At 34.3% G+C, this 15,328-nt stretch overlaps 1 protein-coding gene across 1 annotated transcript in view; it reads right to left on the bottom strand.

Annotated features, from left to right (window-relative positions):
- The window catches only part of UHRF2 (ubiquitin like with PHD and ring finger domains 2), a 78,106-nt gene that overhangs the window by 30,358 nt on the left and 32,420 nt on the right, over positions 1-15,328 (bottom strand). Inside the window, exons 4-5 of the mRNA XM_081151270.1 lie at positions 14,906-15,124; positions 1,245-1,354 (exon numbers count right to left, since the gene is read on the bottom strand). Coding sequence (XP_081007396.1) covers positions 1,245-1,354; positions 14,906-15,124 — 329 coding nt within the window. The remainder of the gene's footprint in view (positions 1-1,244; positions 1,355-14,905; positions 15,125-15,328) is intronic.

Genomic DNA, 15,328 nt, shown 5'->3' with positions numbered 1-15,328 from the left:
ACCAGACAAATGAGATAGAGGAAGGAAAAGAGAAACGGCTACTGATTTTAGTATTAACTTTTTGACTGATCGCTGCCTCGTCTTGCTAATGAAGATAATTTTGTTTCACTTTCACTAATGTAGCTGTAACAACATGTAAGTAATGGAAATATAACAAACCTAAAAGACATGTTTAGATTTTTGGTTTGGGGAGTGAGTGATCTGATCAATAGAAGTTTGTCTGTGGCTCTGAAATGGTCTCTTTACACACAAGTTCAAAGTTGTAGCTATAAAGTGGTTAGTATTAGAGAACAAAAAATATATGCAGACATACTGAGTGGGAGAAAACAGAAAGACATGAGAAAAACCTAGTCAATTTTGGTTTTCCATTGTGTTTTATTGAGAAAGACCAAGTCACATTAAATAAGTTTACTTATCAAGTTACCTTTATTCCTAAGATATAACCATAAAAGTAGTCATACAGAGTATGCCTTAAGGTTCTTAACTCAAATATTAGCATTGCAGCCTCAAAAAATGAGAAGTGCCTAGACAGGTAACATGAAAGTGTGTTTATGGATCTGTTAAAAGTTCCTGTTTTATAATCTTGCACAACTGTGGTAAGAAGAGGTTAGGCAGGATTGCTTTAGTCTTGAATAGTTCTTTTCCAGAATATACTAGACATTGACATGTGGCATAAAGCCAATGGATTGCTCTCCAAGAAAATTAAGAGCATGTGAGACAGTATAATCTATTTGGAAAGATAGCAATTGAATCATGAATGAAAAGACTTAGTATTAAGTCATACCTCTGTCACCAAGTAGATGCATGAAATTAACCAAGCAAAATATGTACAATGAAGAGGTACGACTACATTTTAATGAGTACGTAAACCTCAGTTATTACCTCCCAGAAATTCAAGGATCAATCAACACTATTATTCTTAGGCTCTACAGGTATAAAAATAAGTCTCATTAGTAAAAATTAATCTTGGGTGGCCATAAAATTACTGAAATAGATTTTTTATTTGAACAGAACTTATTGTTGAGAAAACAGCAATAAAATGCTCAGAAGAGAAAATATTTCTTTGAAAATAAATTTTATGAGAAAAACCCATTAGACCAAAATGGATTTTAAATCAAAACTGCTGTCTTGAAAATAAAATTGTATGGGCTAAGTTTTATACTTCCTCAAAAGTTATTCACTGGACAATTAAAATGACAATCATGTACAATACATGAAGTTTAAGCCCATAAAAAAATTCATACTTAAAAACTTTCCATCTGCCAATGAAAGAGGATGGGCTCCAGGTTTCTCGATCTTGAAGATTTCATTTACAAATCTTATCTGGCAGTCACTTAATTTTCCTTCGGTACCCCTGTTTAAAAAAGGAAGAAAGGTTAACTTCTGCCAGCAAAATCTAATCATATGCAAATAATTGAAAGTCAGTGTGAAAACTCACTGAACTTTGTCTATTTACTTATTGGGATTATAGTTATTCCAATTACTCTGAGTTATTATTTCCAATAGAAAAAAAAAGTACAATAGTAATCAGTTAATATTCCAAGTTAAGTGTAACTTTAATGTAATATTAGGAAAAAACTTAGAGAACGTCACTTAGATTATCTGGTAAGAAGATAGCTATCTTGTAAATTTAATTTAAAGACTAGATAAAATGATTCTCAATTAAAATGAAATATGAAAAATATTTCATATTTTAATAAATACAGTAAGTTTCTAGGTAAAAAAGATGACATCATTAAAAAGAAGTCTGTCACCACAATGAGGAATCACTTCACACCTGTCAGAATGGCTGCCATCAACAAATCAACAAAAGACATGTGCTGGCGAGGGTGTGGAGAAAGGGGAACCTAGTACACTGCTGGTGGGAATGCAGAGTGGTAAAACCACTATGGAAAACAGTATGGAGGTCCCTTAAAAAATTAGAAACGGAGCTGCCTTTTGACCCAGTGATTCCACTCCTAGGAATGTATCCTAAGAATCCTGAAACACTAAGCAGAAAGAATATATGTACCCCGATGTTCATAGCAGCACAGTTTACAATAGCTAAGGTCTGGAAACAACCCAAGTGCCCATCAGTAGATGAGTGGATAAAAAAGCTGTGGGACATTTACACCATGGAATACTATGCAGCTGTAAAGAAGAAGAATCTCGTACCCTTTCGGACAGTATGGATGGACCTAGAGAAAATTATGCTAAGTGAAATAAGCCAGGTAGCAAAGGCAAACATCACATGATCTCACTTATACGTGGAACCTAAAGAACTTAATAAACTGATGAACGGAATAGATTCAATGACATGGAAGTATAGATGAGACTGATGAATGTCAGAGGGATGGAGGAGGACAGGTGAGTGGAGGGGGAGAGAGTAACTAAAGAATTTATATGCATATATGCACAACCCAAGGACACGGACAATGGTGGGGAGAGGGACTGGGTGGAACGGGTCATTGGGGAGAAAAAGGGACATCTGTAATATTATAAACAAAAATAAAATTTAAAAAAATACTTGTCAGGTGCCAAATATTAAATATAAAGAAAGAAAATGTGGTGAATCAAATAAATGTTACTCTTTATTAAAGGAAAAAAGAAAAAAAAAGTCTGTCAGCCCTGGCTAGTGTGGCTCAGTTGGTTGGAACATCATCTTGTACTCTAAAAGGTTGTGGTTTCGATTCCTGGTCAGGGCACATACCTAGGTTATGGGTTTAATACCGGGTCGGGGCACATACGGAAGACAACCAATGGATGTTTCTCTTCCTCTCTCTCTCCCCCTTCCCCTCTTTCTGAAAATCAGTAAGCATATCCTTGGGTGAAAATTTTAAAAAGTCTTTAAATACTAAGCCATCGTTTTCATATACAATCTATGCCTGTTTGCATATGCTTCTTTAAAGTTCCCTGCTATGACTGTGGATACATTTCTCCTTTTAATCTGTCAAATTTTGCTTTATATTTTTGAAGCTATGTCATTGGGTATATACAGATTTAGGATTCTTAAATCTTATAAAATGTCTCCGTCTCTCTAATACATTCTGTACCAAAAGTGTACCTTTGGGGTTGTGTGTGTGTGTTTTGTTGTTGTTAGCATTTGCTTGATGACATTTTCCATCCTTTCATCTTTTCTTTTAAAACTGTTAACGTCAAATATACACAAATGCAGAAAACTGCATAGACAAATGAATAGTTTTTGCCTGTGTTTTAATGACTATAGATTCCCACACAATCTCTTTCTTCCTTGCAATCTGCTGAAGAACTACCATCATTTATCCTATAGAGTTTCCCAGTCTTCATTTTGATATTTGCATCCTCAAATGTAGTTTAGTTTTTTCTGTTGTTTATATTTCCAGGAAATTGGTAGTTGGATCCAGAGCAGTGGTCAAAAAACTTGGTGCACTGTCTGCTTTTGTACGTAAAGTTTTACTGAAAAGTAGCTACACCTACTCATTTATGTATTCTCAATGGCTGGTTTCCTGATACAATGGCAGAGTTGAGTAGTTTTAACAGAAATCATCTGGCCACCAAAGGTTAAACGATTTACTATCTGGACCTTTACAGAAATTTTCTTTTGGTCAAACTTGGCTTTGGACGCTTAATCAAATCCAGGTTCATTTTTTGGTAAAACTATTTTATAGGTCTATTTCCATCAAGAAGCACCTAGTTATTTGTCTTTTCCTAAGATGACAGCAGCCACAGATGCTCAATGCCTATATATTAACTCACTGGGGGTTAGAAAATGTTGATATTCCAATTCTATCATTCCCTGCTCATTTATTTGCTGGAATAATTCCATAAAGACAAACTTGACCTCATGAACTATTTGCTGACTCAGTGATATAGTTCATATAACAAATGTAGATTAAATGCTTTCTTTAGCAGTTTTTAAAAGAAATAGTTCCTTTAACACCCTATATAGATGACCAATGAGTTTCTATATTACTAGGAATTCACATATTTTAAAGTGCTTCAATACACTGTTGTTATTTTCCTTATCAATGTTCAAATTGTCTCATCTTTGGTTAATGGGATCTCCCTGTTAATTTCCAAATTTTTCTGACAAGAACATCACAGTCTTTGTGGGCTTCCTTGTTATCTATAAGACATGTTCCAAGTTCATCTTGTACATTTTCTGCCCCAAGCCTGGAGTCTTATCTCCAAGGAAGCTTGGTTTCTTTTAGGTAGACATGGTATTTCAAGACCATAATTTAGGCACTTGAAAAGCTTACTGCAACTGTACTGATCACTGTTTCGAGGCTTTTTCAGTGAACAAAGCTATAGAACTGAAACATACACATTAATGCATGTACAAAATACCTCATGAGTTCATACAAACTGTCTGTTCAAATTCAGGACTAAAGGGTAAATTTACTTTTAAAAAATTATATATGCCCTAGCCAGTTTTGCTCAGTGTCGGCCCTCGGACTGAAGGGTCCCGGGTTTCATTCCAGCCAAAGGCAAGTACCTGGGTTGCAGGCTTGATCCCTGGCCCTGGTCAGGGTACATGTGGGAGGCAAACAATCAATGTGTCTCTCTCACATCAACATTTCTCTCTCTCTTTCCCTTCCACTCTTTCTGAAAAGCAATGGAAAAAATATCCTCCGGTTGAGGATTAAAAAATAATTATGTATATTTCTTTTCCCCCAATTAGAAAAGACATCAATGTTACCTAAATTAGAACCCTACAAATAGTTTTTTGCTTTATCCCAAAGTACACACAAGATATTCTCACCCGTTGTCATTATGATTACTGAAAATGCTTTAAAATTTCCCTATTCATTTCCCCCATGTCTGTTATATTTAGTGTCCGATCATATAACCATTATATACATACTATACTTTCTCCTTTCTGTATCTCCTCTAGTTCTAGTTCTAAAATGTAGCAATGTTTTAATGTTTACAAACATTCTTGATTAAATTCTCTTCGGTCATCTTGATGGTCTGAAGCTAGTTCTCTAGAGCTTTCCCAGGAAGGGTTCAGGAAAATGATGTCTCCCCTAGTTCTTACAAGGTAATGAGTTGTCTCCGGCCTTATACTGAAGGCCAGTTTGGCTAGACTTAAAATCCTTGGCTCACATTTTCTTGACTCATGCATGTCTTTCTGGGATGCTTTCCTTATAAAGGTGTTATCGTAGGTCCTTATTTTTTCATTCTTCTAATTGTGTATGGTATTTGACATCAATGCTTTTCTTCTTTTATTTATAAAATCGACTTTCTTGAAACTTTAGAGGGTATAATTTCACTTGGCTTTGCTAGTTTACAGCTAAAGTTCCATAAAGCTTACTATTTCTACTGTTGCTTTTGAAGAAGCATTAAACACTATGGCAGCTAAAATATAATCCGACAGAAATCAGATCAGTTGTTGTCTGGGGCCAAGGCTGAAGGTGGTGGTGGTGACTTGAGTGAAGCCCAGGTATATACAGGGTTCCCTCAAAAATGTATACACAGTTTAACAGCTGATAGCTCAACTTTGAAAATGAAATGTATTTTAACAAACATTGCCTTTATAATCACTCAAAGTGTTTATACATTTTTGGGGACACCCTATATACTTGTTAATATTCATTTAATATATAATATATATTACTGTATGTAAACTATGCCTCAAAAATTATTTTTTTAAAAAGGCGTTACGGAAGTTTATTTTCAGAAATCTCCCCTATTTTAACTGGATCCTTTTTGCCTTTGTCTTTGTTGTACCTCTCCTATTCAATTTGGGTTGCATTCACAGTAGTTTCTTCTCAATATGGCCTTTGTCCTGAAATGAAGCTTTAGCTAATTTTAAGAATTCACAGAGGTCTAATCCCTTCAGACCTCACTGCTAACTGCTTGTACTCACCCAAAACTGGGGTACCTACTCCTTCTAGCTTCAGCTAGTGTGTTACCTATTGTTGCATTAAAAAATCACCCCAGCGACATAAAACAAAGATTATCTTATAGTTTCTGTGGATCAGGAATTTGGAAGCAGCTTAGCTGGGTAGGTCTGGTTCAAGATCTTTAATGAGGTTTCAGTCATGTTGACCAGGGTTGCAGTCTCATCTAAAGGCTCAACTGGGGAAAGACTGACAGGCTGCTTGAATTCTCAACACAGCAGCTAACTTCCCCCAGAGGAAGTGATATGAGAGAGCCCAAAAGGGATGCTTCAGTGTTTTAATAACCCAACCTCAGAAGTTGCACACAATCATTTCTGCCATATCCTGTTGGTCACACAGAGGAACCCTAGTAAAATGAAAGGGAACTATGCAGGTGTGAGTACCAGGAAGCAGGAATTATTGGGAGTCGTTTTGAAAGGTGGCTACCAACCTGCTATTTTCAAAACAGCTTGCTGAGTTGACTTACCAGAGTTCTTGAATTTATAATCTATCCTGTAGTTAGCTGTTCCTTCCTCTTACACAGCCACTGATACCACACAAGTCTTGTAGCTTTCAGCTATTTATCTCACCAGCTATGTTGGTGTTTGTACAAAATGCCACATCACCCTAAACAATTGTAGGTGTTGCCTGTGAGTTTTTTGGATCATTTTAGTTGCTCTATGTTTTTATAAGGACATCTGGGGAGGTTAAAAATTAGAATTCATTCATTCTTGTATTTTCAACTTCTATGACCTCATGAAGTCTTCTTTTGCAAGCAGCACATGTTTTCTTTTCATTTTAATCTAGTCTGATTTTTTTTTGTCTTTCATTATAATATTTAGTTCATATATAGTTAATAAAATGGCTGATATATTTGGGTTTCTTTTTACCATTATATTGTTTTCCATTGTATCTACCTTTCCCTTTCTTTTACTCTTTTATCCGCTTTCTTTGGGATTTTTCTAACACTTATTATTCCATTTCTACTCTATTCACTTGCTAACATTTATTAATTTTCAGTAGTCTTTAGAGACTGTATTATACAAAACTGACAAATCCAACTATTTTAAGTCTTACTTTCACTACTTCACTGAGCATGCCAGAATCTCACAAGCTTTATCAACCCCATCTTTTGCATTTTATTCTACACATATTTTAAAACTTAACTATTACTGTTTTGAATAGTCTATTTGTACTTTACTCATATAGTTACCCTGCCTTTGTTCTTAAATTCCTTCCTGTATTTCCCTGTTTCGAGCTGAGATCTCCTTCTGCTTAAAGAACTCCCTTTAAAGTATTTCTTTTAGTGCAGGTTTATTAGTACTGAATTCTCTCAGCTTTGGCTTGATAATGTCTCTATTTTGGCTTCATTCTGTAAGACATTTTCATTAGAAATGTATTTCTGAGTTGAGGTTATTTTATCAGTGTTTCCAGATGCCATCCCATTGTCTTCCGGCTTTCATTATTGGAGTCATCTTCCCTTTGTTTCTGTCTTTAGTTTTCATCAGTCTTGTGTTGATGTGACACTGCATGTTTTCTTTACATTTATCATCCTGCTTAGGATTCGCAGAATTTCTTCAATCTTGGCAGATATCTTTTTATCAATTTTATAAAATTCTAGCTATCATAACTTCAAATATTGTTTTTACCCTACTCTCTCCTTCTGGGGAACTATAAATAAATGTAATACACACCTTTTCACCAAGTCCCATATGTCTAAGTCTATTCTCTGTTGTTTTCCATTATTTTTTTCCATGTTTCAGGTTGAATATTTTTCACTGACTTACCTTTTATTCACTAATCCTATCTTCTGCTGTATCTTATCTGCTGTTAAGGCAATCTAATGAGCTCCTATTCTCAGACACTATATTTTTCAGTTCTAGAATCTCCATTATTTTATAGATCCCAATTCTCATTTGAAATTCTCCACCTTTTCATCTATTTTCTTGAGCATTTTAATCACAATTACTTTCGAGTCCCTGTCTGATAATGGGCTTATCAAGATTGCCTATGAGTCTATTTCTATAGTTGTTTTTCCTTTTTCTGATTTTGAATTATATGGCCCTGTCTTTTGGTAGTATAGTATTTTTGGCTCTATGGCAGACAGTTATATAAAATATGTGCAGCTTCAGATGTTGTCTGACCATAAAGAAGGTCCAACTTTCTTCTGCTCGGGAGATATGTACTGCAGTGGTTTACCATTTTAATCAGCAACTATGCTGAGGCAAGGCTGGTTTACAGTCTTGGTAGGATTTAGTCTACCTGTTTGCCTTAGCCATTTAGTTTTCAACTAAGGCATGCAAATATCTGCCAAAAACTCTGACTTCTGTCTCCACGCTACCACCAGTACAAAACTAGGTTTGCACTGCATCCATAATTAGCAGAGCCCCCAGGGCAAAAAGCAACTGCAAAAGCCAACTGCCTTCTAAGGTTCTTCCCGTAGTGTGATAGCCCCAGTAGTTCTCCTTGCCTCTATGCTGCCTTCAAACAGATAACTATTTGATCTGGCTATTCTAGGAATTTTAGATAAGAATGATGATCTACTGCCATCTATTCCTAGAGATAGAAACCTTCCACATATTTCTTTAAGAGCTTCAATAAATGTCACCAAAAACATGTTTCAAAACTAAACTCACTTCTTCACTCATTTATCCATTGTTTTAAGTGAAGGCTTATCTCACCCATTTCCTTTACACAAAACTGATAAAGTCATGGATCACAACCAAAATGTGTAAATAAGTTGTCAATTCATTCCTTCAAGAAATACCATATGTCACAGAATCTAATAAACCAACAATTGTAAAACACATTATTTTATGTACTACCAAAAAATAAACTGGCCTGCAATAAGAGAGTCTAAGAATAAAGTTGGGACACAAAATGGAAGCCAACAACTATAAGATACATTATTTTATAAAATCTGAGGAAACCAAAAAGCCTGAGATGAAGGACCCTCAAATAAAGTTAGAAAGTCAAACAGCTTCTCTTATAGTTAAAGGTAAATGGGAAATAAATTACCTTACAATAAGAGACAGAAAGCAAATATGCCTGTTTCAATATTACCATTGAGTATAAGGGAAAAAAGTATCCCCTAAGAACTGAACCACAAGGTATGATTCATGCAGGTTTGCAGATACGAATTCACACTACCTGTGCAGTCTCAGAGAATTTAACTTCAAGTTAGATGGCACTCCAAGATTACTAGCAGAAGCAAATTCAAATCTCCTAAAGAACCCAACTTCACTCAGTCCAATAGCAATTTTAAAAAACATCCCAATTTCAGCAATGCTAAAATCTCAGATTCTATGAAACATTATAGTTACCGAACACCCATTGGAACTAGTGTCTAGAACAGGACACCAACACCTGGCACACAGCCCAAACAAAAATCAAAGCATTAACTATTCCAGTGGTAAGACAGGTAGAAAAACAGACTTCGAAGATGTCCATGTCCTAAGCCCAGGAACCTATAAAATGTTACCTTACATGGCAAAAGTGACTTTTCAAATATGATTGTTAATAACCTTGAACTAGGATTGTCCAGGTAGGCCCAATGTAATCACACGGGACCTCAAAAGTAGAAGGAAGAAGAGATACTCAGGGAGATACGACATTGTAGAGGCCAAGAAATACAAGAGAGAGATACAACACTGTTGGCTTAAAAAATGGAATAAGTGGACCAAAGGCCAAGAAATTAGGAGGCTTCTGAAGTAGGTAAAAGAATTCTCATTAAGAGTCTCCAGAAAGAACACATTCCTGCTGACACTCTGGTTTTAGCCCAATTAAACCCATATAAGACTTCTGACCTATAGAACTATAAAATAAGAAGTGTTATTGTTTAAGTTACTAGGTTTGTGGTAATTTGTTGCAGCAACAACAGGGAACCAAATACAAAGTAGGGTAAGAAAAATAAATGTTATGATAATCAATACTATAAGGGAAAATTCAAGTAACCTACACTTCGTGTGTGCATATGATTTTACATAGTGTGATCAAGAAAAGCCTCTTTTCAAGTGATGTTTGAACAAAGAACTGAAAGAGACAGAGCAAGCCAAATGAATGTGTGTGGGGGAAACCAGTCAGAAGGAAGAGCAAATGCAAAGGTCCTGAAGCGAGAGCATGTTTATGTAATTAAGCAACACAAGAAGGCCAATATTGTTGGAATACAGTGAACTTGTGATTTCTAACGATATAGACACCTAATTTGTACTCTGTAAGAATGGTACATTCAATGATAAAGAGATTTCATGATACAAAAGTACAGATAAAATTTAGTAAATAAATAAAACTATAAAAATGACACTGAAAATAAAGTAAGTAGATCTGTAGTGTTAGTAAAGTTAATTAGACAGCTTAAGCATATTCACTTTTCGGTAATCACAAATTAAAAATAGAAAAAAGCATGAACTTTAACTCCAAGTTCCCTTATCAAATCTCCAAGGCAGATTAAAAATCACATTCCCTACCTGCTTCTTCCTTCTCACCTTCAGTACAAAAGAAAGGATCAAAGCTGAAAGTTCTTTGCAGAAGTCTAATAAAACTAATAAACCTCTGGTGAAATTAAAAAAGTCACATACTAAATTCAAGGATAAAAAAGGGATCATCACAACAAAGACTCTACACATTAAAAAATGAGGTTACCAAATAAACTACGACAGTAAGTTGAAATTTAGATAAAACAAACAAGTTTCTAGAAAATTAAATCTTATTTCGAGAAGAGAGAAAATCTGAACAGTCCTTTGATCATCATAAAAATTGAATCAATCATAAAAAAACCTTCTCACAAAGGAAACTCAGCCCGAGGATTTTACTCAAAAGTTCTACCAAACATTCAAGAAAAGGATACTACTCTACCATAAGATAGATCCTGTACAAAACATTGTCAAACAAACCCAGGAAAGAACATCAACAAAATACCTGTAATCAAACATAGTTATTGGTGAAATTTTGAAAGCTTTTTCTTGGAGTTCGAGGGGAAAAGATGCATGCTACCATACCTCCTTTCGATAATGTACTGATGAATGAAGAGGAAACAATCAAAGAAAGGGATAGAACAAAAATATCATTCACAGAATTATAAAAATTCCAAAATAATCTATATGTATATTAAAATTAGTAAATGTAGTAAGGCTACTGGATCCAAGATTAAAGGTTACCTGTAAATCAGTAACAAGGAGAAAAATGAAATAAAATAGCATTTACAGTAACAAGTAGTACCTAAGATTAAACAAGGATAACAGACAATATATAAGCTCAGTTCTCTGGAGAGAATTATATCAGGTTGAACCATGTAATTGTCAACATGCAAATATCTGAACCTACAAAACTATGTTTCATATGGTTCAACTTAACAAAAACATGAGAAAAACACATTAAAGACCTAACTAAATAGAGATAAATCACATTACGAATTAGAATCAATCTAATACCTATCAAATTCCCAATGGTTTTTATATGGATATTACCAAGATGACTGGAAAATTCAAATGAAAGTATACAAAGCTAAGAATCTGCTCTGTCATATTATGAAAGTGTGGAACTGATATAAGGATACACAAAACAGACCAATATTACAGAATAGTGACCAGATGGATATATCAAATATAAAGATACTTGTTATGAGATGATATTAAAGATCAATGAGGGAAAAGTGGGCTTTTCAATAACAGGGGCAGATACTCTGGTTTCTCTTCAGATCATATAAATCAATAACAGGGGCAGGGTCTGGCCCTACCAAGGCAACCCCAGGTGGGACTCGAAATTCAATAAATCTAGGAGTTTTTATAGCTAATTTTTAAGTTGATAATTTTGTATGACCTGCAAATGATGTTATATATATCCAAATGGCCCTCGGCAAAAAAATGTTCCCCACCCCTGCGATAAATGATAAATGATTACCCATATATATTAAGGTAAGTTAGTGCTCGCTTCAACAGCACATATGCTAAAAAATTAAGGTAAGTTAAACTCTTAACTAAAAATGTATATAAAAACCTACTTCAAGTGGATTAAACACCTATGGAAAGGCACAACCACAAGATTTTAAAAGTTATAATGGAAAATATCTTTAGGCTTTCTAGATGGGGAAAAGTTCCCCCCCCCCTTCTACGTTTTGAGATATAATTGACATAACACTGTGTAAGTTTAAGGTATGTATCATAATAATCTAACACATGTATATATTGACAAGTGATTATCATATAAGGTTTAATTAACATACATGACCTCACATAGGTATAATTTTTTTTTCTTGTAATGAGATTTTTTAAGATCTACTCTCTTAGCAACTTTCAAATATACAATAAGTTATTGTTAGCTATAGTCACCATGGTGTTCATTACATTTCTGGACCTTATATACCTTATAATGGGAAGTTTGTACCTTTTGACCACCTTCACTCATTTCATCCCCCCCATCTCTAGCCCCTCAACCCTGGAAAATATCTTAAAAGCAAGAAGGTTTCTTATAAAAAGTATAAGCATAAGAAAAAAATTTTATAAACTCAACTATTTAAAATTAAAAATACTATTCAAACATTAAGGAGAAAAGATAAGCCATAGAATCGGAGAAGATATTTTCTCCACATATAATTGAAATGGTCAAGTTTCCACAATTAGAACTCCGAAAAATCAGTAAGACAGACTACCCAATTAACAACAAAACACCAATGTTTGGAACAGGGTCCTCGAAAGACTTCCAAATTGCCAGTAAACATAAGGTTCTTAATCTCATTAGTAGTCAGGGAAATAAGAATTAAAGCCAATGACATACTACTTTATTATACACCCCCAACTGATTAGCAAAAACTCAAATCTGACAAAATGTGAATGAGAATGCAGAGCAATGGGAATTCTAATATTGCTATGGAAGTATAACCCAGTACAACCACTTAAATATTGGTTCTATCTATTAAAGTTGAAGGTGCATAGGTTTTATAACCCAGCAATTCTATTTCTACACAAGATGTGCGCTACAAAACTAATGTAACATAGGCACCAGGACACATATAATGTCATGGCAGCACTATGTGTGACAGCCCCGAACTATCAACAACAGAATACATTCACTCTAATTATTTACCCACTATTTCCAGTGAGGGGAAAAGATTTCTAACCATGAAAAAAAATTCCAATCCACAAGTCACCCTGGCTCCATTTTGGCTTTGTGTCACTAACATTTCTAGTAAAAATATTTAAATGACAAAGAACATACTTTATAGCATAGTGAGTTTTACTGTTGGGATAGTGAGTTTTACTGTTGTTTTACTGTTACTATCACATAATTTTTCTCTCTAGTGAATTAATATTTGCCTATCTATAATTTCAATTCAATCTTAGTTCTAGTCCCTAAAGTTACTTATTAACCATAAGTGATTCTGACCTCAGAATCACTTGGGGAAACTTTTTTTTTAAATAGCAAGCTATTTTTTTTTTTTTTAGTTCAAAATATAATCAATTTATATCGGTGCTTCCTCCTTTGTGATTTGTATCCATTATCAGAATTTCAAGTGACTTGGAAGTCTGTAATTGAGTTACATCCTAATTTTGGCAATAAAAATCATACTTGTGTTTGGATAAAGTTCTACAATTGTTTTCTAAAATATAAACTATTTTCAGCATCTCACTCAATATTCTTTTTCTTTATCCTAGGTCAGCATTTTCCCATCAAGGGTAACAGAGAACGTAGTTTAGTTTTTACAAGCCAGATAGTCTCAGTTGCAACTACTCAACAATACTGTTGAGTAAAAAAACAGCCATAGAGAATACATAAATGGATGGGCATTGCTGTGTTCCAATAAAACTTTTCATATTAGGCAGTCACAGTGGCTGTAGTTTATAGACCCCTGCTTCATGTTATTGGCTATAAGCAGGTGCTTGATCCCAGATTTGTTAGATATAATATATCCATTATATATAATATATATTATAATAATTCAGCATAATCCATTTAACCAGAACTGGACAAGAATATTAGTTTGGTTGGTTCCCTTATGTAAAAGAAAACTATAAGGGTCATCCTAGAATCCCCAGTCCTTCACACAGCAAATGTACTTCTACGGACTCATTCTTAATAAAAGAAATGCACAAATATGCATTTACAAAGTTGTTTACTTAAACATTATTTATAATAAAGAACTGGAAATGGCTCAACAGATCTTTTTTAAAAAAAAAGTAAATTAGTGACTATTCATCCAATAAACTCTATTCTAAGGAAAAGGACTAAGAAAGATGGTGATAATATTTTCCTAAGGGTAAAAAAGATAGTTGTGAGACAATGCATAGTACTATATCACTTGAGGGAAACATCTAAAATATTTCTTAAAGAATTAATGATGAAAATACCTGAGTGATTTGGTATTTTGATAACATTTTACCTTTTGAATTCTCTTCATTAAGCTTGTCAAATTCTGTAAGTTGAAGAAAATTACTATATAAAGAAGAATTTCAGATAGTCTTGCAAGTCCAGCAGACGGCTGGTTAGGTAGACAGTCACAGCTATTATATCAGAATAGATCCTCATAGCAACTATGGCTATTGAAATGCTCTTGTATATTATTTGGTTTAATCTATAAAAATTCTGTGAGGTAAGCAAGGATATCTCTAAAAAACACTCAGTTATTTCTAAGATGCTTTCAAATAATCTCTCAAACCATAAAGTAGCTATGGACATTTAAGGGACATTCTTTTTTTTTTTTAAATATGTTTTTATTTATTTCAGAGAGGAAAGAAGAGGGGAGAGAGATAGAAACAAAGGATGAGAGAATATCATTGATCAACTGCCTCCTGTATGCCCCCTAATGGGACTGAGCCCGCAACCTGGGCATGTGCCCTGACCGGGAATTCAACATGACCTCCTGGTTCACGGGTAGACACTCAATCACTGAGCCACATCGGCCGGGCTTAAGGGCCATTCTTAATTAAAAATTCTGAAGAATTTACTCTAAAAAGTCTCCTTCAGTATGTAAATTTCCATCTTTCATAGATTTTTTTTTTTTTTTTAAAAAGGAACATGTACTTAATACCTAAAAATTGCATTCCTAATGGTATGACTAAAGAGAATCTTACCCCAAGAAAATAGTCCCACGAAGTTCTTTTTTGGCCCTTGAGATTGTCTTCAATGCAGTAATTTCTGCATCAAACCAAAATCCTCTATTACTAGGACTTTCTACATTGTAATTAACCATTACCACATCACCGATATTTAGTTCATTCCATTTCAAAGTGGTTCTAGCGCGTGGTCGAAGATCTTTCACATTTATTTCTACAGTACCACTTTCTGGATATCTGAGGAGAGAAAGAGAAGAATCACAGAAGAATGATTATGATAACTGCCAAAGATGACTAAAATTATATGCAACATATATAGAAACCTAATCATGTTACTCTTAATGGCATTTAAGGTAAATGATATTTATTCATGATATTAACTGCTAGAATAAATAATTCTTGCTAAAATCTTAGTGAGACAGTCTATGCTAACTTGGAGGG

The sequence above is a fragment of the Miniopterus schreibersii genome, assembly GCF_964146895.1.
Source record: "Miniopterus schreibersii genome assembly, chromosome: 11".
NCBI lineage: Eukaryota > Metazoa > Chordata > Mammalia > Chiroptera > Miniopteridae > Miniopterus > Miniopterus schreibersii.
The sequence above is the reverse complement of the archived record's forward strand: the minus strand, read 5'-3'. Positions and strand labels throughout refer to the sequence as shown.